The sequence below is a fragment of the Zootoca vivipara genome, chromosome 2, assembly GCF_965207765.1.
Source record: "Zootoca vivipara chromosome 2, rZooViv2.hap1.1, whole genome shotgun sequence".
NCBI lineage: Eukaryota > Metazoa > Chordata > Lepidosauria > Squamata > Lacertidae > Zootoca > Zootoca vivipara.
The window spans coordinates 30,969,250-30,996,235 of NC_142584.1; the positions used below are offsets into that span (position 1 = coordinate 30,969,250).

General features: G+C 48.1%; 1 protein-coding gene across 1 annotated transcript; it reads right to left on the reverse strand.

Annotated features, from left to right (window-relative positions):
* Positions 1–2,836: 2,836 nt before the first annotated feature.
* Positions 2,837–26,921, reverse strand: FDXR (ferredoxin reductase). The gene is made up of 12 exons (XM_035104406.3): positions 26,678–26,921; positions 22,875–22,972; positions 17,376–17,471; positions 15,309–15,431; positions 14,145–14,258; positions 13,198–13,299; positions 10,037–10,144; positions 9,429–9,513; positions 7,286–7,485; positions 6,481–6,652; positions 5,952–6,125; positions 2,837–4,055 (listed from the first exon to the last, which is right to left on the reverse strand). The coding sequence occupies exons 1-12, from the start codon at positions 26,778–26,780 to the stop codon at positions 3,925–3,927; spliced, it is 1,506 nt and encodes a 501-aa protein (XP_034960297.3). The 5' UTR covers positions 26,781–26,921; the 3' UTR covers positions 2,837–3,924.
* Between the last annotated feature and the right edge of the window lie 65 nt (positions 26,922–26,986).

Consider the following 26,986-nt stretch of genomic DNA (forward strand, 5'->3'; position numbering starts at 1 on the left):
TCCTTTCTCAGGGGAAGCCAAACCAGAATGGCAGCAGGATGGTCACCTACGCGGAGCTGCCATATTTTTCTTCTTTGTATTTACACAGCTGGAATGGTGAAGGGTGTGTGGGCGTCAAATAATGTACCATTTGCTTCCACTGTGGATGTTTTTTTACCTATAGGCCCGATCTAGAGGTAGTTCCTTTGCAATGGGAATTCAGCCATTTTGACGGAAGCACCAGCACTAAGACCTTGCACCCACTGTTGAGTTGGGACGGTGCCCTCCTCCACCTCAACATTCCCACCTACACAAACCCCCGACATGTCTAGGCTAATTCAAGAACAAGAAATACGACGATGAAACAGAGCAGGAACACTTTGACCAGCCTCCTTAATATATTCAAGGCTGCAGCTTTATAGCTCTTACAACACTCGCTTTATTTACAAAAGGAAATGTTGGAGGCAGGATTTATAGACGGTCCCCCTAAGAACCTATTTCTCCCATTTATGAGAGGCCAGGCAGAGCTGTTATGTGTACAGCAAAAACTGATCACTTGCCCAGCTCCCCAAGGGCTCCGGGGAGAGCAATAGTCAAGCTCACTCTCCGCAAACTCACACCAGCACAGGCAAGGCAAGAATTCGAATTCCAAACTCTGTTGCTGGGAGACAGCATGGCCGGCCCCAAACGTTTTGCTTCCCAAGGTAGCATATCCACATGACCCTCCTCTCCCCACAGCCCCACTTAATGGCAAACAGCGCTGTGGTGACATCATCTTCGGGAACACCGGGGGGTTTGAGACATGGCTGGTGAATGAGGAGATGACAAGGCTTTCAAGTTTTACTTTTGCTTGTGAAATGTCAGCATGTGAAATGATTACTGTCAGCTTAACACGCTAGGTTATAATGGTATATATTATATTTGGTATAATGCTGGGCATTATTACTCTTTTGTGTCTATGTGTCAATTCAGGAATAGGGAATCAGGTGCCCTCCATGTGACGATGAAGGAATCCAACTTCTATCAGCCCCAACCCATGCTCGGGAATGATGGGAGCTGTAGTCCAACTGCCTCATGGAAACAAGAGCTGCCCAATAGGCATGACTCCTGGTCATTCCAATGTGCCTTATACCGGGTAACCACCCAAGCAGACTCTGCTACAGAGCCTCCCCATCTCTCACCCAAAGTTAAGTCTCTGCAGCAGCTAGCTCACCTTGCTTCATGTAGGGTTGCTGCTGGAGGGGAGATGGGGGCTCACTCCCCAAGCAGCAAAAAAGGTCAGCTACCACCCTTGAGGGTCCAGGTAAGCCACCTCTTTTATCCACTGGGCACCGATGCACCCAGCAAAGGATGGCGAGATCCTTTGATCAGAGTACAAGACTGCCTTCTGCCGAGTAGTGGAAAGGATTTATTTAAAAAAAGAAAAAAAGCCAGCCTTCCGAGGGAAACCTTTGGATACAGGAGCAAGCCAGATTGGGAAAACTAAAGGGCCCCCGCTTTTTGTACTGGGACCCTGAATCCTCGCAGAGCAGGGGACGCAGATCAGTTCCAACACTTCTTAGAGCATGCTGCCAAAACCAGCTTTCCTAAATCCAGAGTTGATGTAATCCCCAGATCAGAGAGAGTAACACCATAAATGCATCATCCAAGTGCCGTAACAGGGGCTCTATCACACAAGCAGCTGTTCGACAAGCTTTATTGCTCGTTTGCATACGACTTTCCAGCAGTCACTCCATTTCTCCCGAGTTCCCTAATGAGAGACTGCAAATGAGATTCCGGGGGTGCGTGTGTGCCTTCTCTCTGGGTTAGAAACGGTCCCAAATACGGAAACCGGGCAGCTCGAGAGTCTCCCAGCAACTGAAAAAGCCCCCATAGTGCAGTGGAAATGTGTATTTTGTGTTCAAAAAGCAAAAAAAGCCAAGCCAATAAAATGAATCTGAATTTTTTTAAAACTAAAACAAAATCCACACATTTCAATAGGTTTGCACAATTTATTCTGTCCTGCTAAGTCATGGAGAAGGGTAATGATTCTGCAGGGGCCCTATGCCATAACCCTGCCTACTTAGGCTGGCTTTAGAGATCCCACCTGGGAACCTCTCATTTGCAGCCACACAACAGTTCCAGAACATGGCTGTGGAACCTTTCTTCTGTCAAGAGCCACATTCCCTTGGGGAAAGACCTTTGGAGGGGGCTGCATGCTGGCAGTGGGCTGGGTCAATGACAAAAGTAGGTGGGGCCTGAAACCATTTCCCTACCTCATTGCCACCTGTCTGAAATGATTTAACAAAATGCATATACTGCTTGATTGTACGAAAAACTCTAAGCAGCTTACCAAAAAATAAAATAAAATTAGTGGTTAAAAACCTGTCTAATACAGGCATTTAAAAATATTCTTCCAAACAACCCATGGTCTAAAAAACCAACTTGATGAATCCTGCCTTGTTTTGTGGGCCACTAACCACAGTTTGCAGTTATTCTCAAACCTGGAAACTAAGGCCAAGTGCTGAATCTTGGCTTGCGCAAAGGTAGGAGCAAAAGAGTTCTGGATGCCGAAATGTAGCTTCGGCACACGTTGGCTTATTAAGCTTGGAACTGATGGTGCGAAGGAGATCACATTGCCTCTGCAGCCCCACCAAGCGAGGAGGAGGGTTACAAACCTTCTCCTTTCAACATAATAGATTGGTACCCAGAGACACACTCCATGGCCCGAGAGAGCCCTAAAACATGCAAACCAAGAAGCCAGCACTAATGCCCACCCAAACTTTGTATTGGGGGAGCAAGCTAATTAATCACGCACGTACGTTCCTTTATCTGCAGCAGTAATCCAGCTTCTGTTTGAGCTTCCAACAAGAAAAGATCATCATCGCCTGTGATTTATTGACAGTGACCGTGTGCTTGAAATTGGCAAGGACCAGTCAAGTTTGTCAAGAGCAGCCCTGCATTTCCCCAGCTCTTGGGACGGCTCCCGTGGCAGGTTTGCAGGCCTGCGTTAAGGCTAAAGCACACAGGCTGGCTAAGGAAGCTGGATTCCACTGTGCTGACCCGGTTCACCTTCTGTTTGAGAAAGAGCTTTATTTTAAAATGGTTATACAATCCGCAATCTGGCATCAAAGTTGGGCTGCGGGTGGAAAGGAATAATTTGAGTTTCAGGGCGAAGGGGAAAGGTGACTGATGTTTCTTGTCCTATCTGTGGCTTGTCCTCATGATTATTCATCCAACTTTTCATCCCTCTCTTGGAAAGTTCTTTGACTTGGGTTTTTTTTTTTTAAATGCTCACGTCCGGTGTGTGTAAATGGAACGCTCTGTACATTTAACTGGGGGTGCTCTTATGAAGTTTTTCATTATGGCAGAGTAAGAGATGGCGGAAACTCATCAGGATTTTCTAATTACACAGGGGGAGGGGGAGCCATGCCCAGCTTTGTCTTCTCAAGACGGTTTGTGTAAACCTCATTACGCGGAGATGTGAAGTGAGCAAAACAAAGGGACGACCCTGAAAGAACAAGTAAGGCACTTGGGAAAGGCCTGAATATTAAAAACAAAACAAAAAAAAATTTAAATTTTTCGCTTTAACCATTTACAGGCTACCTTTTCTGCAATGATTATGGCAAAGAGACAAGTGAGCCGATTCATTTTCTGGAGCAGGATTGTAAATCAGGAGGTAAAACTCTGGCTAAAAGCCAAAGGTCCTTTGCCAAAAAAAAAAAAATGTGCGTAAAGGTAGACAGGGCTCTGGACAAAACCCTACTGCTGGCAGTAGCAACAAGCTTTTAGCATATTCACATCATTTTCAAAATCCAGAGCCAGCACTGCCGTCACAAGTTCTCTGTTTTCGGCGCATCTGTAGCATCATGAACGATGGTTTCCACCATCTTTAGCAAACCAAGCACCCTTGGTAGCTGCAGGGTCATTAACATGGCTAATTCTTGGCCAATTCCTGGCTGCATCTCAGGCACCGATCAATTCTAGCATTTCCTTTGGGTCAACAATCTTCTCCCGAGGCTTCCCGGCCAGCTTGCCTCTCGCCACTTCGGCAGCATCAATCTTCTCCCAATCCGAAAAGGAAACTGGGTGGATCCCTGTTAATCACCACAGAAAGGGAAAGCACAGATCAGATCAACCTGCTGCTCCCAGATAAATTCACACATGAAAAAAGGGCGGAAGCTCACAGGCCTTCCGCATCAATTACTAGGCAGACTCAGGAGTGCCGGTCAAATGAGATTACTTGTAACTTGGAAGGCTCTTATAATAGCACAGCTCTACCTTAGGGGATGAAGCTCCTTTTTGGTTCGCTTAAAAAGCCTGAATTGGTTTAGAGGGAACACGTTAATTGAAAGCATTTAAATATAATGACAGCAAAGGACCCAGTTGGGCTTTAAAACTGTCTCCCCAAGCCTGCTGGGGAAGGATCGCTGCAAAAACGATTCAACGTTTCTCCACAAAAACAAAGCCGTATTCCTGTGGTCTTTTTTTCCTCCAGGTTCCGCACTTCACTGAGAAGCAGTCAAACTCCGGGTTCCTTTTGAGATGGCATTTCTGCACTTTCAAACTTGCCACAGCTACTGCTTTTCACATCACCACCACCCCATAGCTTCGCACCCTTGGGAGTCAGCCAATGCCTCTTCACAGCTCCATCCTTATTTCAGGCATTGTGATATAAAAGTAAAAGGCAAAGGACCCCATAGTCAAAGACAACTATGGGTTTGTAGCGCTCATCTCACTTTCAGGCTGAGGGAGCCGGTGTTTGCCCACAGCCAGCCTTCCGGGTTATGTGGCCAGCATGACTAAACCGCTTCTGGTGCAACGGAACACCGTGATGGAAGCCAGAGCACACGGGAACATCATTTACCTTCCCGCCACAGTGGTAACTATTTATCTACTTGCACTGGCATGCTTTCGAACTGCTAGGTTGGCAGGAACTGGGACAGAGCAACAGAAGCTCACTCCATCTCAGGGATTCGAACCACTGACCTTCTGATCAGTGAATCCAAGAGGCTCAGTGGTTTAGACCACAGCGCCACCCACATCCCTATCAGTATATCACAATGTTTAGCTGGCAATATGTCACGATGCTGAAAACCAGATATCGCTCAGCCCTACTGCTCACCGCTACATAGTTCCATCCTTATTTCAGCACAGTGCTCTTACACAGACAAACCTTGTCCGTCCGCCCCCAAAGTTTGCCTGGCATGCTGAACATGACATGGCACAAACCTGCCGTAGTCCTCTATTACTCAGGCAAAAAAGAATAACACCACCAGGCTCTTTGTGTGGAAAGGGATGAAAAAACTCTAATTGTAAGAATGAACACCCAGTTCAAGCTCCAAATCTTTCATCCTCAGCTGCCCACCAGCTCACCTCAAAGCACTTGAGGCACGGTTAGGCAAAGACTGCAAAAGACACACTTAAACAAGAGACCAACACCAAGTTCCTGTCTTTGGTTCCTGGGAGAGGAAGGCTGAATTTACTGTCCATGATGTTTAGGTCAAAACAAAATCTCATTAGAAGGGAGAACTAACAACAAAGTAAAGTTGACGGTAGGTATCCTCCAGGCTCCAGAAAGAGATTTGGAAGAAACGCAACAGCAAAGGGCATTATTATTTCTTAAGATCCGAATACTGTACAAAGTACAGGTAAAAAAACAACAACCCCAAAACCAAGTCCCCTGGCAAGGCCTTAAAAATCTAACATATTTATTTAAAAATTAGAAGATCTATATTGTCCCCAACACCTGAACTGTGTATTTAAAGCCTCAAATTTCCAAAGCCTCAAATTTCTCATCGTTCGGTGGACTGTGCGTCTTTTGGCAATATGTTGGGTCATTAAGGTAGCTGCATGGCCACCGTTGCCAATCTGGTGACAAGCTCCTCTAATGAGAATAAAAATGCGCACCTTGGCCAAGGTCACCTGTGCCATTATAGGATTCCGGTGTGAATCGCAGTAGGATGGACAGAAAGACAGAGCAACACACTTACGTCGGGATTGAAGGATGCTTCTCACTGAGCCAAACCCTTCCTTGGCATCAGGAAAGTCCAGAGCGCCAGACTGCAGGTCCTCCAGCACAGACTGGGCTGTGTCAAAGCTATCGTTCATTGTCGTGATGATTACGCCGGTGGGGCCCCTCTTCACCCAGCCGCTGCAGTAGAGCCCTGCAAGGGGAAATGAGCAGATGAAGCGATGTGGCCGCAGGTCTTCTTCTTGAACACCTCCAAGCAGAAGCTGCAAACCTGCAGCGCTTTCTCCAGGGTCAACTGGAATGCCTGTTGCCGACCCCAGCAAAAAGGGGATCAGGGAGCGGGGAGGACAAATGCAGTGGCGACACTCCAGGGCCCACACATGCAGGTGCCACAAAGCTGGCCCAGAAAGGCCCGGTGTCGGAGCCACTAACCTCTCAGTAGAAATTACCCTGGGAATCCCAACCAGCCACTCTCACAAGCACCCCTGTCGGAAGCACAGTCTCACCCTCCGCAACGCCAGTCTCCACATGGCTGCAGCTCCACTAACCTGGTGCCCCGAGAACTCTGCCCGACTGGTTCGGGATAACGCCTCGCTTGGGGTCAAAGGGCACGGCGGGGTCAATCGGCAGGCTCCTGTACCCAATGCTGCTGAGAATCAACCCGCTCATGACGTCCTCAGTATCTCCAGTGGGGACTGCTTTGGCAGTGTCTCCTGAGCCCTGCAAAGTTCAGGGGCAGAAAAAGAGGAGCAGAGGGCAGCGTTAGGGAGCGGCGTCCTGTCCTGCCAGCACACACACAAAAACCAGGCTTATTGGCTAGGTGCATGAGCCGAGAGCCCCCAGCAGCAATGCTGGACCCAAGCAGGTGTGGCCCTGGCTAGGCGTCTCCGCCACCCCTGTCCTGAGAGCTTCATGCTCTGAGCTTTTACGTAGCTGAAATAGATTTCAGAAGCAGCATCCGTTTGGGTCTCAGCCTCCCCAGGATGCTGGCGATCTCCTCGTGAGCCTGGCTGCGCTTATTAGGGCATCCTCCTTACCCCAGCTACCAAAGAGATTGTGGGAGGGGGAGACACTTTCTGTACCACTCGGAGGAAAATGGACATAGTGCCGGCTTGCCGAGAAGCTGCTATTTCAGCTTGCAGACGGCAGGCAGTTTACACGGGTGGCTCTAATTAGACTGGGAGAATAAAGCTGTCTTTCACTTAATGCCGAAAGGCTCCTGGGGGAAGCTCCAAAGCTAAATGGATGCAGCAAGGCGTTCCAAGCGCCAGACAGGATGAGGCAAAGGGGGTGGGAGCAGGGAAGGAAACAAGGTTTGATGGGGGAACAGGAGAGGAATTTCGGAGCTCGTACTTCCAACCTGGTGGCAGCCAATCGGATCGCTCTGGCCTGCTTCCCGTCGGTGGTGGGCAAGACTTCCAGCGGGCTGCACAAGAACTTCAGTCTCCACTCCTTGGAGGCCGAAAGCCAGCGGCCAGCCACCACCTCCCCGGGCTCTTCCAAGGCTGTTTTGGCCATCAGCTCCGTCAGCCGTTTCCTAGGTCTGGGGAGATCTGAAAATTACAAAAGCACTTCAGAAGCACAGGGCGGCCCTGTTGGGATCACAGGTCCCCGTTGTGCTACTTCAGATGGTGATGGAAGAAGGCCCAGCAGGAGGAAGAGAGACCATCTTGCCCTGCTACACAGTAATCAGAAAAAGCGGAAAACTATCCGCGGGACTCTGCCAGCCACCAGAACATGAGAAATTGGGGTTAAGGCTCCATTAACGCAGGCAGCTGGCACTGAGCTTGGTAATAGAACATGAGGAACAGGACAACTGCTTTCTCTGCGCACAGATCCACTTGCAACGAGGGGATTCAACCTGCCGTGTGAAGCACAAAGCAGAACTTTTTTTTTTCTCACAAGGAGAGAAAAGACAACAGCCATCTACATGGATACAACAATGGAGCCTAAGGGGGGAGGGGCTATTAGCCCTTTGGCTAGGTAGCCACTTTCCTACAAAAGGAAACACACAACCAAAACAGGAGTGGAACCCTCATGTGATACATTGGGCTCCACCAGCAGTTCTCAGAAGGCATCCCAAGCATGTCGGCATCTGTAAAGGTCAAAGTAGACATGAAGTGATAGGATCTCCCCCAACGAGGTCCTTTGCTTTGCTTAAAAGCAGCATGGCGGGGTAGAGGTCAGATTGGATCGGGGCCCAGGAGGAGGAGGAGGAGGAGGGGTAAACTCTTTTCCCTGCCACTAACACGGTGGTTTATATTGCCCCATAGCCCAAGCTGTTCTTAGCCTCCAGGTGTGGGATTTGGGGGAGGGGGTAAGGAAGACCCGTGCAGTATTTTAACACAAAGAAAGCGTACATCTAGGCATCTGATCATGGATCTTCTCCCATGTCTAGTCTGCATCTTGGGCTGCCAATTCATCAAAAGCGGAGGTGGAAGTGGCTCAAGTCTGCAAACAGGCTCAAGCCCTTCACAGCTTGCTACATTTCAAGGGGAGGAAAAATTTGGGTTGTGCTTTGACCAAAATTATCGTTATTAGGCATTCATTTCCCTCCCCCCCTCCCCCAATCTGAAGGGCTTCCTAGTTTACTTGCTGAAATCAAAATTAAATCATACAACACTTTAAAAGACAAAGAGTTTAGGCCAGCTCAAGCACAGCATTTATCTGTCTCCCCCCCCCCAGCAGAATGCTTAACCTTCTACAATCTTCCACTCAGCCCCCTTGAAACGCACTCTCCATTAACTCCTTTGCCGCACACCCCTCTGTGCTAGTCCTGCTTCTCCCCCGATGTTCCTTTGCTGTTGTTGCGAACGGGATGTGCAGGGAAGAAGCCTTAGGACAGAGCTTGCTGCACACTCCCTGGAGCCAGCCAGCGAGGAGGAGCTTCCGCCTGTCTCTGGCCCTCAGCCACCTCAAGGTTAAAGGCAGCTGTTGTTGCAGCTCGTTGCCCTTTGGAGCACTGCAGTTCGTCCCGACAGCGCACACTTCATTATTATAAAAGAGGCTCCCCGCAGGAAACAAAAGGCAAAACAGGGGACAGGTTTCGCTTGCTAAACCAAACCACTCCTGTTTTGAGGTACAGCTGCACTGTAAACATTTGCAATGGTTCAACCGTCATAGCAACCCTCACACCTCCACCATGGAATTTGGGGATGGTGAGGAGGACTGGCTCAAATTACCACCCTGTGTTGACTTGGCCTTGATCATCAGCACCAATCGGTAATTTATGAACTATAAAAAGGCACCAGCTGCTGAACGAAACATAAACATCATCCACATGTCTCTGCCATCTAAATGGAGGACCCTGTCTCTATGTGGGGACTTGGCCCCGGAGCACCTGATGTGCCCCTACCCATGTACAGAGTGCTTTCTGCTCATCACTTCCCATACTCTGTCACCACAACCAGCTGGGAACAGCAGGAAAGGTTTTCAGATCACAAGCCACAGCAGAAGCAACATTCATTTAGGAAACAAGCTTTGGCTGATTCCTCACCTTTAACAGCCTCTCCAAGGTCTTTGAAGTCTGCAGGATCTAGGAAAGGCCGGGCGCTAGGTAGGTTGATCATCTCCCGCAGCTCCTGAAGGTTGTCAGACAGAGAGCCATTATGTGCCACATACTCCACGCCACCGAGTCGCAGAAACAAGTGTGATGCAGGGAAGCAGAATCAAATTGGCTTTCAAAAGTCCTATTATCAATATCTATTCATGCTCCACTGCCATAAAGAGCCCATAGACATAGAAAACTCATGTTTGTTTCAAATACACACAAATTTGGGGGTCTTTTCTACCCAGCAGGCTGGCCTCACAACCAGGTGTGTCCTGACAGGAACAGGCAGAGATTGCGGTCATTTTTGCAATTGTGAACTGCGAGCAATCTTCCCGCCTTCAAAACTTTGGTTCCTTTTGAGACCGTAACGCGGGGAATCCAAGCCTGTCTTGGATACTTTAATCAGAGACTTCTGCAATTTTACACCCAATGGACCATATCAACCACATCAGATGAAGTGGCCCAAGGGGATAATTATACTGAGCTGGAAGACACACAACCTGAAGAGCTCTCAACTGAAAAAACAAAAGAAGCGCGTGTCTGTTTGTTCATACCTTTATGGTGAAAGCCACCTGCAGGGGTCCCCTCCTACCAATAAGGCACACCCGCTTCACTTTGCTGCGGGCCAAGGCCGTCAGGGCATCCTCAGTGATGTCGGTTTTCTAGACAAAGGCAAGAACAGCACCATCCAGGGTTAAGGGCAGGGCCACGAGGAACAAGGGTGAAAGTCATGTAGCCACCAGTTCACATGAACGACCCGATCTCCTTCAATGCAAAGCTCTTCTACGCAGGCAAATCTGCCATTCAAAATTCAAAGAATTGAGCACAGCAAAACCTGGGTGGGAGCATAGGAATTTGCATCATACCACGTCACACAGCTGGTCCACATTGCTGAGTACTGTCTGCACCAGCGTTTCCCAAACTTGGGTCTGCAGCTGTTGTTGTTTTTTTGGACTATATTTCCCATCACCCCTGACCACGGGTCCTGCTTGCTAGGGATGATGGGAACTGTAGTCAAAAAACAGCTGGAGAACTTTGAGAAATTCTGGTCTACATTGATGAGGGGCGGAGGCCTCTCTCAGCTCATAAGTGGAGACGCCAAGGATCGAAATGGGGACTTTCTGCATGCAAAGAATCTGCTTCACCTCTGAGCCACACCCCTTCCACACATTTCTCGAGATTATAGCCCAGCCATGAGTGTGCTGGAAACTCTGCCTGCTGCCTTCTTTATAGGGCACACCTGGTAACTCAGGAATCAAATTCTGAGCTTAGAATAGTAAACTAGTTCTTTGTCGTTTGGCCATTTATGAATGGCCAAAGGCTTCTGGTTGCAGAGGGACCCAGTCCTCATCTGATGACCAGTCACACAGTATACACAATAAAGAGCTGTAATTGACACAAAATGTATGTGTCAATAAGAAAGTATGGGTTGTGTCCTAAGGAAGACATCCCATCAACGCAAATCCTTCCACCGGCACAACAGTCTCTTTTTTGACAGCTCCTTAGGGCAGGGAGGGCAATAGCATCTGCACAGCTAGGGTTGCCAGACTCAATAGAGGGCAGGACTTCTGTGCCTTTAATTGCCCTGCTCTCTTTTGAGTCTGGAAACCTTAAAAGAGAAACCATCAGACCCTTTGCTTGGAAATTAAACAAAAGGGTCTGCTGGTTTCTCTTTAAGGTTTCCAGTCTCAGGGCAATTAAAGGCACAGAAGTCCTGTCCTCTGTTGAGTCTGGCAACCCTATGCACAGCTTACAGGGGAGATCTTTCTTTTTGCAACGACTCGCCCAACATTAACTGGGAATCTTCTAGTTGAGCTTCAACGTGAAATCTTCCGGTGGGGAGGCGGGAGAACGGAGAGCTGCACAGCAGCGTGATGAAAGGTCAGCCGCACAAAGCCAGAAGCACAATTTGACATGAGTGTGGAGGGAGAAGCCTCAACAGGCAGCATCTCTGGAGATTCCAATTCATGTTAGCTCAAGACCGGTTTCCTCTCCTTCACTAGTGCAGGGAAGCTGCAGGTCTAAGCCTAGCAGGGCTCGTCGGATTCTCCACTGTCTGTGTTTCCCAGATATAAAAGGGTCGAGAGATGCTCAGACGCCTCTTGCCCAAGGCTGAATAAACTCCGGTTCAATCAGCGCCTCCAGGTGGATTTAGTCCAGATGGAAGGCAAAAGAAAGGCTGGCTGTAGTCACTGGGGAAGCAGTGGATAAAACTCAAGGCATCAAGTTGGACGTGGGTCAGAGGAGGAGGAGGGAGAGAGTTTCCTGACCAACGTACATGAAAGACATACCCAGGCTGCCACCTTGTGCTCAGCTGAGGTATGGGAGACGGTTCCAGAAGAACGGACTATGAGCTGCTCCCATTTCGAACATCAGCTCAAGAAAGCTCTACCCCAGGCACCCCCAAACTAAGGCCCTCCAGATGTTTTGGCTTACAACTCCCATGATCCCTAGCTAACAGGACCAGTGGTCTGGGAAGATGGGAATTGTAGTCCAAAACATCTGGAGGGCCGAAGTTTGAGGGTGCCTGCTCTACCCTTCTGCATGCAAGCAGTGTTCCCTCGACGGACAATTCTGCTTTTATTTTATTTTTTTATGGACATCATTTCCTCCAGTTCCCACAGGATGGAAGACTCCTAGAAGTACATGCAGGCAACCTCTAGGCCAGGGAAGGGGAAATCTCTCTCATCCCGAGGGCCATGCTGCTTTGTAGGAAACCTTCCCAGGGCCGCAGTGTATGTGGCAAAAGTGGTTGTGGCCAGACATGTCCCATCACATCCTCCCTCCCTCCAAGCGAGCAAAATATATTCTTACTACAAGGGCACATTCCAGCCAGGAAAAATCACCAGAGAGGTGGGAACAGAGCAGGACCAGTGAGGAGCATGGCTTGGGGAAAGGGGAGTGTGGGCTGAGGACTCCCAAGGGCCAGGCAGAAAGGCTTGGAGGGCCACATTCAGTCCTGCGGTTCTGCACCCCTGCACTAGGTTCTGTTCACTGCTGCTGATATGCCACCCAGATAACTTAGGTTGTGGGGGAAATTAACAAATATTAAAATATGAGGGGCCGTGGGATTTTCGCACCATTAATGCAGTCTGTTCGGCCCTCCCAAAGCAGAAGACAGAAAGAAAACACGAGATGAGGAAAAAGGCAATAAAGAGGGCAGAATTCACCTTCTCTAAAACTTGCAAGGAAAGAAACAAAAGAATTTAATGCATTTAAATAGCAGAGAATGAAAGGTGTTGTTTTTTTTTAAAGAGACCCATTTTTCCTGTGACAGTGTGTCAGTCCTACTATTGGTGGATTTAAGCAGACACACCTTAAGGAAACGCGAGGGTTGATTTGTCTGTGTCTCATTTCTCACCCTTTGTAGAGCACTAACCCATCTCATGCACACAGAGAGAGACACACATGGCTGTGACCCTATCAGAACCCTCAATCACTCTTCCCCGCCCCCTCCGGCCACCTCCCTACCCCAAACTCCTTCAGCGGCAGATGCAGGATTACAACCTCCCCACAGAGCTAAGCAGCAGGGGGACGGCTCTTATCTGCAAGGCGGGAATCCAACAAGCTGGCTACAGTCATGTAGCTGCTTTTAATTAGAGATTCTGCCCAGCTCCACCTCGATGGCAAGAGCCCTTCATTAATCCAGATGGGATTTCCTGGTATAGTTTTACGCAAAGCCTTCGCTGACTCCTGTTGCTTGTTCTCGACTTACCTGAAGGATTTCAAGTGGGGATAAGAGAATCCGGGCAACGTCCAGTGCCACATTCCCATGTCCCAGGACTACAGCCGTCTCACTGCTCAGGTCTGGTTTCAGCTACCAAAAGGAAAGGGATTCTTCATCACAAGCACTCCAGCCACCCCCTTTAGTCTTATTACACAGCAGAGATTATCTGCTCTTCGGGATATGCAGTTATGCTTTGCCTGCCCTTCGCCGTCTCTTGCGTGACTTCCCATGCCTCCCCACTCGAAGTCTCTGGAAGAGTTTCCCATGCCTCCCCCTCACAGTCTCTGGCAGAACTTCCACGCCTGTTTATATAGGCCTGTGGACTCCATTTCTCTGTGTTCCAAAGGTGCCGCTGTTCTTCTGACCAACTAAAAGCTGTCGCCAGCGTCACAACCCATGTGGTTAATTGAAGAAAATCCACCATAGACACCACTTTAGTCCCATATAACTCAGAGACCAGCCAGTTCAGGGGGCCCACTTCAAATCTCCTCAGGCAGGAGCCTTAGGCAAGCCACCGTTCCCAAGCCTCCTCACCGCATGCAATATTGGGATAACAACGCTTCTCGTACAGGTTATAGGACAGCCCAATCCTTTTATTTCCTACACTCAAACAGGGGTGGGAGGTGGGGGAACCGCCCCACTGGACATACCCTCACTTCCCACCTACCCCCAGAAAAATGCCCCTTCTAGGTTTCCTCATGGCACCTCCAAGAGAGGGTGCCAGCTAATCCCCTCTTATGGACGTGCAAATTGTTCACATTTGTAAGTCTGAGGAGGATTTAATTTGATGTCTGCTAATCTTTTCCAATTGCAGGCCTTTCAGTCAGCCACTAATCTGAAGCTGGATGGCTTCTCTGGAACATGTGGAAAGCCTGAAGAGGCTGTGTGTGTGTGTGTGTGTGTGTGTGTGTGTGTGGAAACAACGTCCTCCTTACGTCTCTGTTCTCAGGCAGGCCATTGTACCACCCGACGAAGGCTCTGGCTGTATAAACTCCGGCCAGGTCCTCCCCTGGTATCCCCAGGGTCCGATTGTCCTCAGCTCCATAGCTCTGCAGGGGAAAGAGAGGAAATCCACATACATTTTGCAGCTGGGAGGAGTGGCTGGCAACATTCTGCAACACTGTGATGGGTTTTCCCCAACTTAAAATTACAGTACTGTACCCTCATGTTATCTGCAGCAGAGAAGGAGGTGGGAAGACCACAATGACCATAGGACTGACAAAATCCTAGCAGAGTGGCAATGTTACTTCTCCATTAGTTCTAGTGTGTTACAAGGGACTTTTGCTGAGATCTCAACACTCACATTCACCTGACTGTAATGGACGGCTTGAGCATTTTGAACTTCTAAGCCTCCAGCAATTTGTTTTCCGGCTTCTGCATGGGACTTCTTTGTACTCTGGGAGCTTTTTCAGTTCCCAACAGTCAGAACTGAAGCAAAGTGGTCCTGCTTGGGTATTTTAAATGGTTCCTGTCACTAGGGGGCAGTGTAATAACAATAACAACAACAACTTTATTATTGAACAACTACTACTTTATTATTTACCCCCCTGCCCATCTGGCTGGGTTGCCCCAGCCACTCTGGGCGGCTTCTAACAAATATAAAAATGTGTCTTTGTGGTTTCAGCCCCAGGAAAAAAATAACTAGGGACCTAGCAATGGACACTGGGAGGAGGAGGAGGAGGAGGAGGAGGAGGAGGAGGAGAAGAGAAGGAGTAGTAGTAGTAGTAGTAGTAGTAGTAGTTTGAATTTGATATCCCACTTTATCAGTACCCTAAGCAGTCTCAAAGCGGCTAACATTCTCCTTTCCCTTCCTCCCCTACAACAAACACTCTGTGAGGTGAGTGGGGCTGAGAGACTTCAGAGAAGTGTGACTAGCCCAAGGTCACCCAGCAGCTGCAGGTGGAGGAGCGGAGATGCGAACCTGGTTCCCCAGATTACGAGTCTACCACTCTTAACCACTACACCACACTGGTGTAGTGGGCACCCCTGGACTAACAGTCCAACAACTCTGACCTAGCCAATATATCTTTGAAAAACCAACGTCTGATCAAGCCTGCCACTGATTCCCCTGCTTAAAAACCAGAGCCAAGCAAGTTTACCAGAACCACCGCATGGTACGCTTTCTGCAGCTCCTCTACGGTTACGTCCTTCCCCACAGTCACATTCCCGTAAAAGGAGCAGCGGTCGGAATGTGCGGTCTGAGTAAAGGTGTTGATCACGTTCTGTTGCAAGAAGTCAAAAGGAAGAGGTCAGAAGAAGTCGTGTTCCCACATACACAGAGAGAACTCCCACAGCACCCAGGCGGGAGACCAGAGCCAGGCCGGAGAACAACGGAGGTCGTCAATGACCTTGTAGCATTTAAGCCAGCATCTCGCTCTCTCGTTCATGCTGCCTCTTCAAAGACTCTTATCTGACAACCGACAAGAATATCTCATTTTAAAACAACATTGTTATCCGTGACCTGGCACAAGGCCAGACAGTTTCACTAAAGCAGTACATTTATTTATTTTTCATCCCCCCAGTGTACAGTCATTGGAGAAAGGGGGCGGGGGGGGGGAGGCAGCATGCTCTCTGGCCAGCAGTGAGAATTTCAAGTGCTGTATTCACAGGGGGGGAAGTGGGCATTCTCACCCATCCATTGACAAGCATTTTATCAACAAGATGAGACAATGACAGGCTAGCAACGACCTTGTCCAGGCACCAGGAGTTTACTCCTCCAAAAATCTAGTTACCCGTACTATTGCTTTCCACTGAAATTCTTGCAAAATCAAAAGGTGAGGTGCAAAGAAGAAATCTAAACCCATGAAAATAATGCAAGTGTTCCATGTATTACCACTTTTAAAGCACCTGCCTATGGGCGGTCCTTGCCTGCAGGCGCACAAACTAATAGACATAGCACAAAAGGCCGGGGGGGGGGGGGGAGAGAATGTGGAGGGAAGGGGACAAATTCAGGTAGCAATTCTTGAAGTTACATAACCTGAGCAGCATCATTTGATTGGGACAGGTGGGCACCCCTGCTTTTTAAGTACAAATATATGTGCAACCCAGCAGCCCTTAGTCCAGGCATCCCCAAACTGCGGCCCTCCAGATGTTTTGGCCTACAACTCCCATGATCCCTAGCTAACAGGACCAGTGGTCAGGGATGATGGGAATTGTAGTCCAAAACATCTGGAGGGCCAAAGTTTGGGGATGCCTGCCTTAGTCCCTCAACCAATGACAGAGTCCAGTCTGGTTTTCTCTTCAGCTTAGCAATGGGATCCTAGCTATTACTTACCCATCCTGACCCAAATTCTTACCTCTAGGATCTTTCCTCCTTTCACTATAATACCTACCTGACTTGAGCAGCTCCCTTTACTATACAGGTGGAGAGGGGAGCCATGGGTTTAGCCTGCTTCTTCCCAGGAAAGGGATTCATGCCATAAGGAGGAATATTGTTCCCTATGACCTAAGACACACACACACACACACACACACACACACAAATCTGCAGCCAGGGCAAAACGGCTCAGGTGCTCGCAGCTTTTCCAATTCTCCATTTTGCAATGGTCAAGTGGCTCCTCCCTGTTCAGCATGAGATTCCCCCAGGCCTGGATCTCTCCTACTTCTTGCTAACTACTCTGTAGGATTCCACATTTGTCTCTACTCTTCTATGGAGAAGCTCACAGCAGCATTTTGGCTTCACTGCAACCTGTGAGGTAAGGGAGGCTGACAGATGGCGACTTGGCCAAGGCTGCAGAGTTCAATACTATCCCGAAGCAAGGATGTGAATCTCTGCTTCCCCACAGCCAAACCCCCAATCCTGCCCAGAGCGCCAGGCTGGCTCACAAGCATCTGTGTCATTTCATGGCAAAGAAAAAGAAGAAGAGAGTGATTAAACCAAGAGTGGGGAACTTATGACCCTCTAGATCAGTGGCGGGGCAACTTGTGGCCCTCCAGGTGTTGCTTAGCAACGATTCCCATCGCCCTCAGCTATGCAGGCTGGGGCAAATGGGAGTTGCAGTTCCACCACCACCAGAGGACTATAGGTTAGCCATCCCTGCTCTAGGTGCTGCTGCTGCCACCATCCCAGGCCACGCTGCCTGGGACCGACGGGAGCTTGAGGTTAACAATATCTAGAAAAGCACAGGTTGGTTTAAGAAGAGAGATGTTCTCAAGCTACTATTTACCTTTACTTCAGGGTGGTCCGGAGCTACTCCAAAACGAACAAGGCCAAAGGGAACAGGCAACTTCTCATATATATCCACCTGAGCCAGTTTGTGGTGCTAGGGAGGAAATTAAGTTGGATTAACACATGTTAACTGATAGCGGTGGGGCGGGAGACAGAGGAAAAGTTGAAAGCGAATTGACTGAAGCTGTTATACTGTTGAAACAGGCCATGTTCAACAGCTGCTGTTGCAGACGTTTGATGCAACTCCTATTTTTACTTTTTGAACTGACAGTTTTGAGGTCCACTTGCTCACTAATTGCTGTGAACACCAGCCATGCAATGTGGCCATGGATTACATTACTTCCTTAATAAAAACACATCTTCTGCTGGAGGATGGCAGTATCTAGAAGGCTCCATGAAGCTGGTGGGGATCAAAGCATAGCCTCTTCAATTCAGCACTGACTCCGTCTTGGGAGTTCCCAGGACTGATGCATCCACCTGGTCTGGAGTTCTCACAAAGCAGAACCCAACATCCATATGTCTTCACTTTCAACTTACCTACTTCAATTACAATTAGCAACTTCAAATATTCCACTTTTCAGAGGTTTATCTCGGAACAAGTCTTCTTGCCTAAACCAGGGAAATGTGGGCTCTCTCCTCCTGCAGCCACAAGGAGGAGCTTGAAAGCTTTCCCTTCTGTTTTCAATTAACTGTGGTTTACTGTAATGCCAGAACCTGAAACTGTGGCTAACCTTAACTACCACTTAGAGCAGGGGTGGGGACCCTGCGGCTCTCCAGATGTTCCTGGACAACAACTCCCACCATCCAGGTCCATTAGCCTTGCTGATTTGGGCGGATGGAGTTGAAGTCCAAGGATGTATGGAGGGGGCCCCACAGGTTCCCCACCCACAGCTTTGGGAAACAGGATCATAAACCACAGCTTGAAGTTGGCTTCCTTCCCTGAACCATAGATAAGATTGATAACCATTTGTCCAGGTCAGGCACCCCCAAACTTGGCCCTCCAGATGTCATAGCTGCCAAGTACCCCATATTTCCCGGGAAACCCCCATTTTTCCTTACCGTTTCCCAGAGGTCTCCCATTCCAGCTCCTCTCCCGTTAATTTCCCTGATTTTTGTTCCTGTCGGTGGCCATTTTTCTGGTGCCACTTTGCCCATCTATGGGCACCAGAAAATGGCTGGCGCTGGAAGTCGCGTCTATGCATGTCTGGAAAAGCGTAGACACAACCTCCAGTGTTGTTTTGCCCATCTATGGGCACCGAAAATGGCTGGCGCCGACACCGGAAGTTGCGTCTACGCACTTCTGGACATGCGTAGACGCGACTTCCGGCGCCGGCCATTTTCTGGTGCCCATAGATGGGCAAAGCGACACCGGAAGTTGCGTCTATGCAACTTCCGGTGTCGCGCAGCTGCCGATCCCGGATTTCTCTGCGGGGTACTTGGCAGCTATGCCAGATGTTTTGGGACTACAACTCCCATCATCCCTAGCTAACAGGACCAGTGGTCAGGGATGTTGGGAATTGTAGTCCCAAAACATCTGGAGGGCCGAGTTTGGGGGTGCCTGGTCCAGGTTAAGCTGTAACACATAGCTGCGGCTTGTAGGAAACTGAAGCGAAAGCTTCTAATCTTCACCTTGCAGCTGTGCTAGAGGAGGATGCACAATCACATTACATTAGCACTATAGTTCAGTGTTACGTCTGAGACACAGCCACCGTGCTCCAATAATGTAAGGCCTTTTTCTTAAATCTCAGTGTTCTTCATTCATTGCCGCATAATGTGTATTTAACAAGTGGCAGGCCGCAGTCCCAAATACTGGGGAGTGAATCCCATCAGACTTAATGGGATTTGTTCTGAGTAAACATGTGCAGGGTTGCTTTGTTAGGAAAGGAACTACAATAGATCTCAGTTAATTACCAGATACTTGTGAACCAGTTGGAACCATCCATTCGTGGATGAGCTCCGGAACGTGCTAAACAGTACAATACAGAATAGCTCATCCCAATTGCCACCTTCTAACCCAAAGAGCTGCCTGTTATTGGAATACAGATTGGCAAAGGGACGAGACCTCGATTCAGCTATAAATATGTATGCGAGGTTTTGAACTTTGGGGACATTATTATTTCTCGGAGAGACTTCCCTCACGACCTGGTAAATTATTTGCTTTTGATCATCCTTTGCCTGGGGATTACGGGGCAAATCTTAACACTGCAATTGTTTCCGCAGAAGTGGGAACTATGGGAAGGGAGCTAGAATCTAAAGTAGTCACACACTTTGAAAATTCAGTTAGAGTATACTATGCATTTAAAGATGCTTCCCCCCCAGATAACAAAAATGTCTCCCACCAGACAGCTATTATGGAATCCAACAACAAAGCCAAAACCCTGGGAATGATGGGGTTGTAATCAAAAGTTATTTGTGCCCAAGGGGAAGTGACTTCGACTCCCACAATGGGACATTACCTCTCCCCTCTCATGTCCTCAGGGTTGGGGGATCTGCCAGAGCAGATTTTAGGGGCATGTGGTGGGAGGACAGAAAGGGGAAGTCCTACTGCGTGGGCTGAAGTCCATTCACATAAAAATAATAATAATAATAATAATAATAATAATAATAATATTTATACCCAACCCACCCAGGAGGCTGATATTTGCCCCTGCTCTGCTGCACCAATGTGGAGCTAGTACAGCAAAAGAAGAAGCATGCATGCACATGCACACATGCGCAGACACCCCTTGTGGCCAGCAGGGTCTGGATGCAGTGGAGGGTCTGATGTTATGTTCCTCCCCAGCCAGTCTTAGGACTGCCGTGCCGGAGGACTTTTATAAGCCTTGACACAAATGCAGGATACAAAACAAGGCTGGGGAAACCAGAGCTACTCTTGCAGAGATCAACATTTTCAGCTACACGAGCATCACACTTCAAGAGCTCGCCCTGAGCAGGGAAAGTGATGCCCTTGAACATGCTGGCACCCATTCCAGGATCAGTTTGTTATGCCTTTCAGGATTATCCTTCACAGTCGAATTTTGCAGCTGAGCGCTGGCAACAGGAACATTGTTTTCCCCATTTACAACCAAGAGGGAGAGAGCGAGCTCTGAAGTTCAGAAAGATAGCAGGGGAGGCGGGGGAGAGAAGAGTGATCCTAATTTAACAGCATCACATACAGTACTGCAAGAAGCAGAACACTTTATTCCCAATTACTGTCTCTTCCATATTCAAGAGATTTCCATCCCTCCAAGAGTCTCTGATGTGCTAATTAACCTACCTGACCTGGCTATAAACAAGCACAGAAAATCCTTTTTTCTTTTTACTGTTTGGATCTAATCACCCTTGCGCGCACACACACACACACACACACACACACGTTGTGTGAAGCTTGCTTTCTCTTTTCCGGTCCAAAGAGTTGTCCCAATCAAAGGAATCGCCAACACCATCAAAACTTGCAATCTCATGCAAGGATTAAGGCCAAGATCTGCTAAGCATTTCAGACAGTGGGTCTCTAAAAATTTTCTACTTTAGAATCCCTCTGCAGAAAAGCTGCAACCCTACATACGCCCTTAACTGGGAGTAAGTCCCGTTGAATTCAGTGGGGCATATTTCTGAATAGACAAATGCAGAGTTCTCTCTATTATTATCTGTAGAGCCTCCATGAAAGAAGGCTCACCAAAAACCTGCTATTAACAGTGTCCAGTTAAGAGATGAAGGTTGCAATTCTACACATGCGTAGTAAGCACCAAGGAACTGGGCCTAAATGCACAGGATTGCATGATAAGGGCCATCTCAAATGTGGCATTTTTTGCTCACACTAGCATACAAGGATGGATTTTTTAAAAAAAAAATATTATTTGGGAATGGCTATTGCAGTTGTTGCTGTTTTTTATCCTATTACATGGTACAGGAAGCAAACCCTTGCATTTGCTTGTGAGTGACTTACACACAAAGGGGGAAAATGCTAATCGCCAGTGATCTCACTATTCAACAGACACCCAGTCACAAGGAGAAGCAATTGGTCCTAAAACATTCCAATTTAAAACAAAAATGTATGTGTTTTTGTATTTTAATGATTGCCTAAGCGTTTCACTAACAAACATACAACAGAGTCACCAAAATACCCAATAATATAGAAACGAGCTGCAAAGCCAACTCTCCAAACGTGTTTCAGCTACTCAGGTCTTCTTCAGCAATTTAAGCATATTAAAAAGAATCCTAGAATCCTAGAATTGGAAGGGACCTTGAGGATCATCCAGTCCAACCCCCTGCAATGCAGGAAACTTTTGCCCAACGTGGGGCTTGAACCCACAACCCTGAAATTGTCTCTTGCACTACCAGCTGAGCTAAGAAACTTTGTTCCTGCTCATCTGGGCCCTGCTAGGCCTACATATTCATCATGCCCCAAAGGTCTGGTATGTTTCATGCACACAACAGAGCTATGATGGATCAAGAAGGAAGACACTATGCTATGTCTGGGTCTCTTCTGTATAAGCTGATTGGACCTTTGTGCACATTTTTCTCTGCTTTAGCCAACATTATGATAACAGTAGCAGAAAAGCAGCCGCGAAGCCAAAACAAAGGTGACAGAAAAGCACATTTTGGCAAACCGGCACTGGAATGTTACAAAATGCCCTGTGTGGAGAACCGTCGACACAGCAGGGTCCCAGTTGCTCATTTCTTCACCCCTCCCAAATTAATTAATTAGTCTGTGTCTACGCTATATACGTAGTCATGTCAGCTGCATGAACAGTAAAATTAATAGAAAGTTCCTGGTTCCATTGCTGAACGATATTAAAAGACGTAAAGGGGTTTTTAAAGGTTGTTCTTTTGCAGAAGAGTTTTCTGGTTTCCACCCTTCTTTCTTGCTTCACAATTGCATTCCATATGATTTTCATATCACTGAATACAGTCATACCTCGGAAGTTGAACAGAATCCGTTCCGGAAGTCCGTTCGACTTCTGAAACGTTTGACTTCCAAAGCATAGCTTCCGATTGGCTGCAGGAAACTCCTGCAGCCAATCGGAAGCCGCGGAAGCCCCGTCAGTTTGGCTTCCAAAAGAACATTCGAAAAACCGGAACACTCACTTCCGGTTTTCAATTGTTTGGGAGCCAGAACATTCGACTCCCAAGGTGTTCAGGAGCCGAGGGATGACTGCAATACCATTAAGCTTTGGATATTAATATAATAAAGTGAGCAACTGCCGTCCTTTGTTGCCTCCTTTCCACATGATAAGCCGTCAAAGCCACAAAGAGAGAATTTGGAACACATGTGTTAAGAGAATTCTTCACCCTCCAGCACTAATAGCCAGCAAATAAGAGTCTTAGAATCGTAGACTTAGAAGGAACCACGAGGGTCATCTAGCCCAACCCCTCTGCAATGAAGGAATGTTTTGCCCAACATGGGACTCGAACTCATGACCCATGGTCTACTGACTGAGCTATCCCAGCTCATGCTTCCAGAAGCCACAGAGGAGATAAGAAGCCCCACTCTTGCCTTTGTAAGTATGCCAATTACCTTCAGAAGGTGTTGTGCCGTGTAGAATCCAGCAGGTCCACTGCCCACAATACATATCCGAGGTTCGTGCTTGGCTGTGGAAAGGAGCCTCTTGTTGCCTGAGAACAAAACGGGGGGGGGGGGGATGATATGTAACGTATTAGCCCTAGTATGGAATATTTATTACACCCTGGATTAGAAAGAGTTAATCCATCTCCAACTTAAGGGACAGCACATCTTTTGGAGTTCAAAAGAGGAGGGGATAGCCATTTGGAGAGGGAGTGTGGGGGAAAAGGAGGGAAGGAGAATAGGGTGAAAACCTAGAGTGCCACAGATTTGGCAAGGTGAAAAGGCAAACTGATACAGCGGGGATCCTAACTGAGTGGGGGGACCCTTTACTGTAAGCAAGAGATTGTTCATTTAAGTAGCCCTGAGTTTTTATGAGATCAGGCCACGAAAGCTGGAATTAGACTCTCATTACTAAGAAGCCCAGAAGTAGTGAGGGGTTTATTTTAAGGTGAAAGGAATTGAGTGGGGGATTGCTCCACCCCCTGGACCCCTTTGTCTCATAATTTATTGATAGCATCGGAGTTTCGTTGCAGAAGACAACAGAGAAGTCACACAAAAAGCAAAAATAAACACCAGTGGTCCATAGCTGGTAGGTTCAATCCAGCTGCAGAAATGTGCACCTGGCCTGGAAAATAATAATATATCACTGGAAAAGTGATATATACACACCCCTTCAGTTCCAGCCTGATTGCTGTCAGTAGAACCAAACCCCGGGGAAGCTAAAAATGTGTGCCGCTATGTACTCCTATCCCAAAGCAACACAGCTTTTGGTATGAGAGGCCATTCCTGATCAATCCCATATACAAGTGCAGTTTTGAAGTTCTTATTGCTACAGAGCCATACTTTTAAAGTGTAACACAATGGAAGGTATGGACAGCATCTGAAAGCTAAAAATCAGACAGCATAATAATATATGTTGGTTTTTACCAACAGCAGGGCAAACTGCTGTTGCCATAATTGAGCTAAGGTCTGATCTGGCAACAACCAAAAAACGGATATAAGTGTGCAATATTTTCAATTCCCCAACCATCCTCTCCTCTGGCCATCCTTGCTCAGAGTTAATGTATTTTTAAAAAATGTTATCTGTGAATTTTATTCCCCTCACTGCTTCATAGGGGAAAGTGAACCGGTGCCTCCTTTATTGCTAAGCACCCCCAACTCTAATTAAAACAACATAGCAGCAATTGTTCCTATGAACAGTTATCACTACAGCTTTGGATAAGCTGCTGTGAACCCAATATACCCACAAAATGCATGTCAAAGGAATTCGAGGGGGCCTTACATTTACTGTAACAACTTCATGGTGATAATGAGCTACCCATTATTCATCTAGGGGGAAGCGCCAGTCACAGCATTGCATGGGTTTGCACTGTGGTATTTTATATTTCCCCCATGACCCGAGTCCTTGACAGCTTGCTTATCCATGGCTGGGGTCATACTCTCATCCCTTTTGTGCCCCAGCAGCAATGCTGGTTTCAAATATCTCATTCACGACAGCAATACAATCCAGAGGCCAAAGATTACCAAAGTTACCACACGTGACTTAATCAAAAAGGCGAAGGTCTAGAAATCGTAGCCTTCCCCCCCCCTTAGTCTACAAAGACCTTGGCAGTCACTGATAATTTTTATACTGTGAAGTACAAAGATAGCCCTATTCCCCAGCACGTCACTGAGTCTAACATTTTGACGAACTGTCCCTGATTTTTTATGCTTTTTTACCAGTTTGGGTTACGCAGACTTGCTTGGATCCACAGCCTGCCTAAACTTGTAATCCAGTTCAAACCGGGGCCAATATTAGAAGCTTGAAAACAGAGATTGAGAACCTGTGGGCCCTCCAGAAGTCGCTGGGCTTCTGCTCCCATTCTGTGGCCTACAGAGCAGTCAGTGCACAGATCAAAATGGACTTCAATACACCCCTATGACCTTTCTAATCTACCTCAGAAGACTCTTGTATGACCTACTGAGACAGTGAATGTGAATATACAGAAAGACAGGAATGCCAACTCAGATCTAGTGGCTGAAAGAAGCATTGTGGGTGTGAGCATTCCTGGGTCTTTGGGCACACACTATGTGAACGCGGGTGGCGAAGTGGGTTAAACCACAGAGCCTAGGGCTTGCTGATCAGAAGTTCGGCAGTTCGAATCCCCGCAACAGGGTGAGCTCGGTCCCAGCTCCTGCCCACCTAGCAGTTCGAAAGCACGTCAAAGTGCATGTAGATAAATAGGTACCGCTGTGGCGGGCAGGTAAATGGCGTTTCTGTGCGCTGCTCTGGTTTGCCAGAAGCGACTTGATCATGCTGGCCTCATGACCTGGAAGCTGTACGCCGGCTCCCTCGGCCAATAACGCGAGATGAGCGTCGCAACCCCAGGGTCAGTCATCACTGGACCTAATGGTCAGGGGTCGCTTTACCTTTATGTGAACCTGCAGTGGATGGTTCAGCCTCCCCAGCTATCACAATGCATTGTAGGGGTCATTTGGGAACTCGTTCGATTTACACGGCAGACACTAAAGCATACAACCAATTTAGCAGGATACGCCCTACACCAATGCATTGCCACTGAGAAGGGGAATACCTTTCCCGCCTGAGTCTGGGATCTAAAGACTACTGTGTGAACTTTTTGTTGTTTAGTCGTTTAGTCGTGTCCGACTCTTTGTGACCCCATGGACCATAGCATACCAGGCACTCCTGTCTTCCACTGCCTCCCGCAGTTTGGTCAAACTCATGTTTGTAGCTTCAAGAACTCTGTTTAATACATTCTCACAGCCCTTGGAATACTTTGTGTAGGCCTACAACCATTTGGAAGCAGGGTGGTCCAACACACAGCTCAAGGGCCACATTCAGCCCTCAAGTTCCAGAAAACTGTTTGACTTCCGAAACATTCAAAAATGGAAGCAATTAATTCCAGGTTTCCAGCTTGGAATTTTCGAAAACCGAAACATTTGGCTTCCAAGACGCTCAAAAACCACGTTTCCACTGTTTAAGCTATCCACCAAATGGTTCCTTAAACCTGGGTTAAGGTAAGGTTGCCACAGCAGAATATCTAGGCACCTTTGGGGGGGGGCAGTGAGGTTTATTAATAATAATTATTATAATCAATAAGGGCACCATCTCGTCCCTCCTCCTGCTGTTGCTGGGACAGCGGAGTTGGTAGAGCATGAGACTCTTCATCTCAGGTTTGTGGGTTCAAGCCCCACATTGGGCCCAAAAGATTCCTGCATTGCAGAAGGTTGGACTAGGTGACTCTCCAAGTCTTAAGATTCCTGACCCCCGCCCCGCCCCAATTCCCTGCGGGCCGGTCTTGGGGGCCTCCCTCTCCCTGTTTCTCCACCCTGCCAAACAGCCAAGTTCCGGGACAGCTCCGTTGGTAAAAGCCTGAGACTCTTAATATCTCAGGGTTGTGGGTTCAAGTCCCACGTTGGGAAAAATATTCCTGCACTGCGGGGGGTTGGACTGGATGACCCTCGGGGTCCCTTCCAACTCAACAATTCTACTATTCCGTTCTTCTACCTTGGCCTTTCAGTAGATCGGGGGCGTGGTATCGCTTTCTTGGTCTTTAAGCTGCTACTGAAGGATTTTTTATTATTTTGCTATGGCGTGTATCTTTTGCGTTTTTATATTGCAAACCACCCTCTGACCGTCGGACGGAGGGTGGTATAGAATTTTAATTGATATTAAGAACAACCAAGCATGCAATCAATGACGCTCCCCACTTATAGGGTCCCCCTAAAATAATTCCACCAACTGCCCCGCTTACCGGCTCCGGAGGGAGGCCGCTCTCCCGCGAGGGCTCCGCTAGGCAGAGAAGAGCGGCGCGCGCTCGCCCTCCTCCAGCGAAGGATCCCGCCGGCGCGGCTCATCCTGGTAAGCAGAGCGACAGCATCGAACCCCAGCGCCTGTCCCGCCGCTTTAGTATCCTCTCGTCCGGAGAACGCCGCGACCAATCGCAGGGCGCGAGGGGCACGTCCTTAGCGTGGGTCCGCCCACGCACCGCCGTTCTCGCACCGCCCCTCGGGAGAGGGCCAATCGCGCCGAGCGCAAGCTATTTAGCATAGGACCGGCCCAA

What these genes read in the sequence shown, in the direction of transcription:
- FDXR (XM_035104406.3), bottom strand. Translation starts at nt 26,780, where the DNA reads ATGAGCCGCGCCGGCGGGATCCTTCGCTGGAGGAGGGCGAGCGCGCGC. An exon ending in CCCCACTTGAAATCCTTCAG is followed by an intron (nt 10,145 to 13,197) that starts GTAAGTCGAGAA and finishes GCCTTTGTCTAG; the next exon opens with AAAACCGACATCACTGAGGA. An exon ending in CAGAGTTCTCGGGGCACCAG is followed by an intron (nt 6,126 to 6,480) that starts GTTAGTGGAGCT and finishes TTCCCCTTGCAG; the next exon opens with GGCTCTACTGCAGCGGCTGG.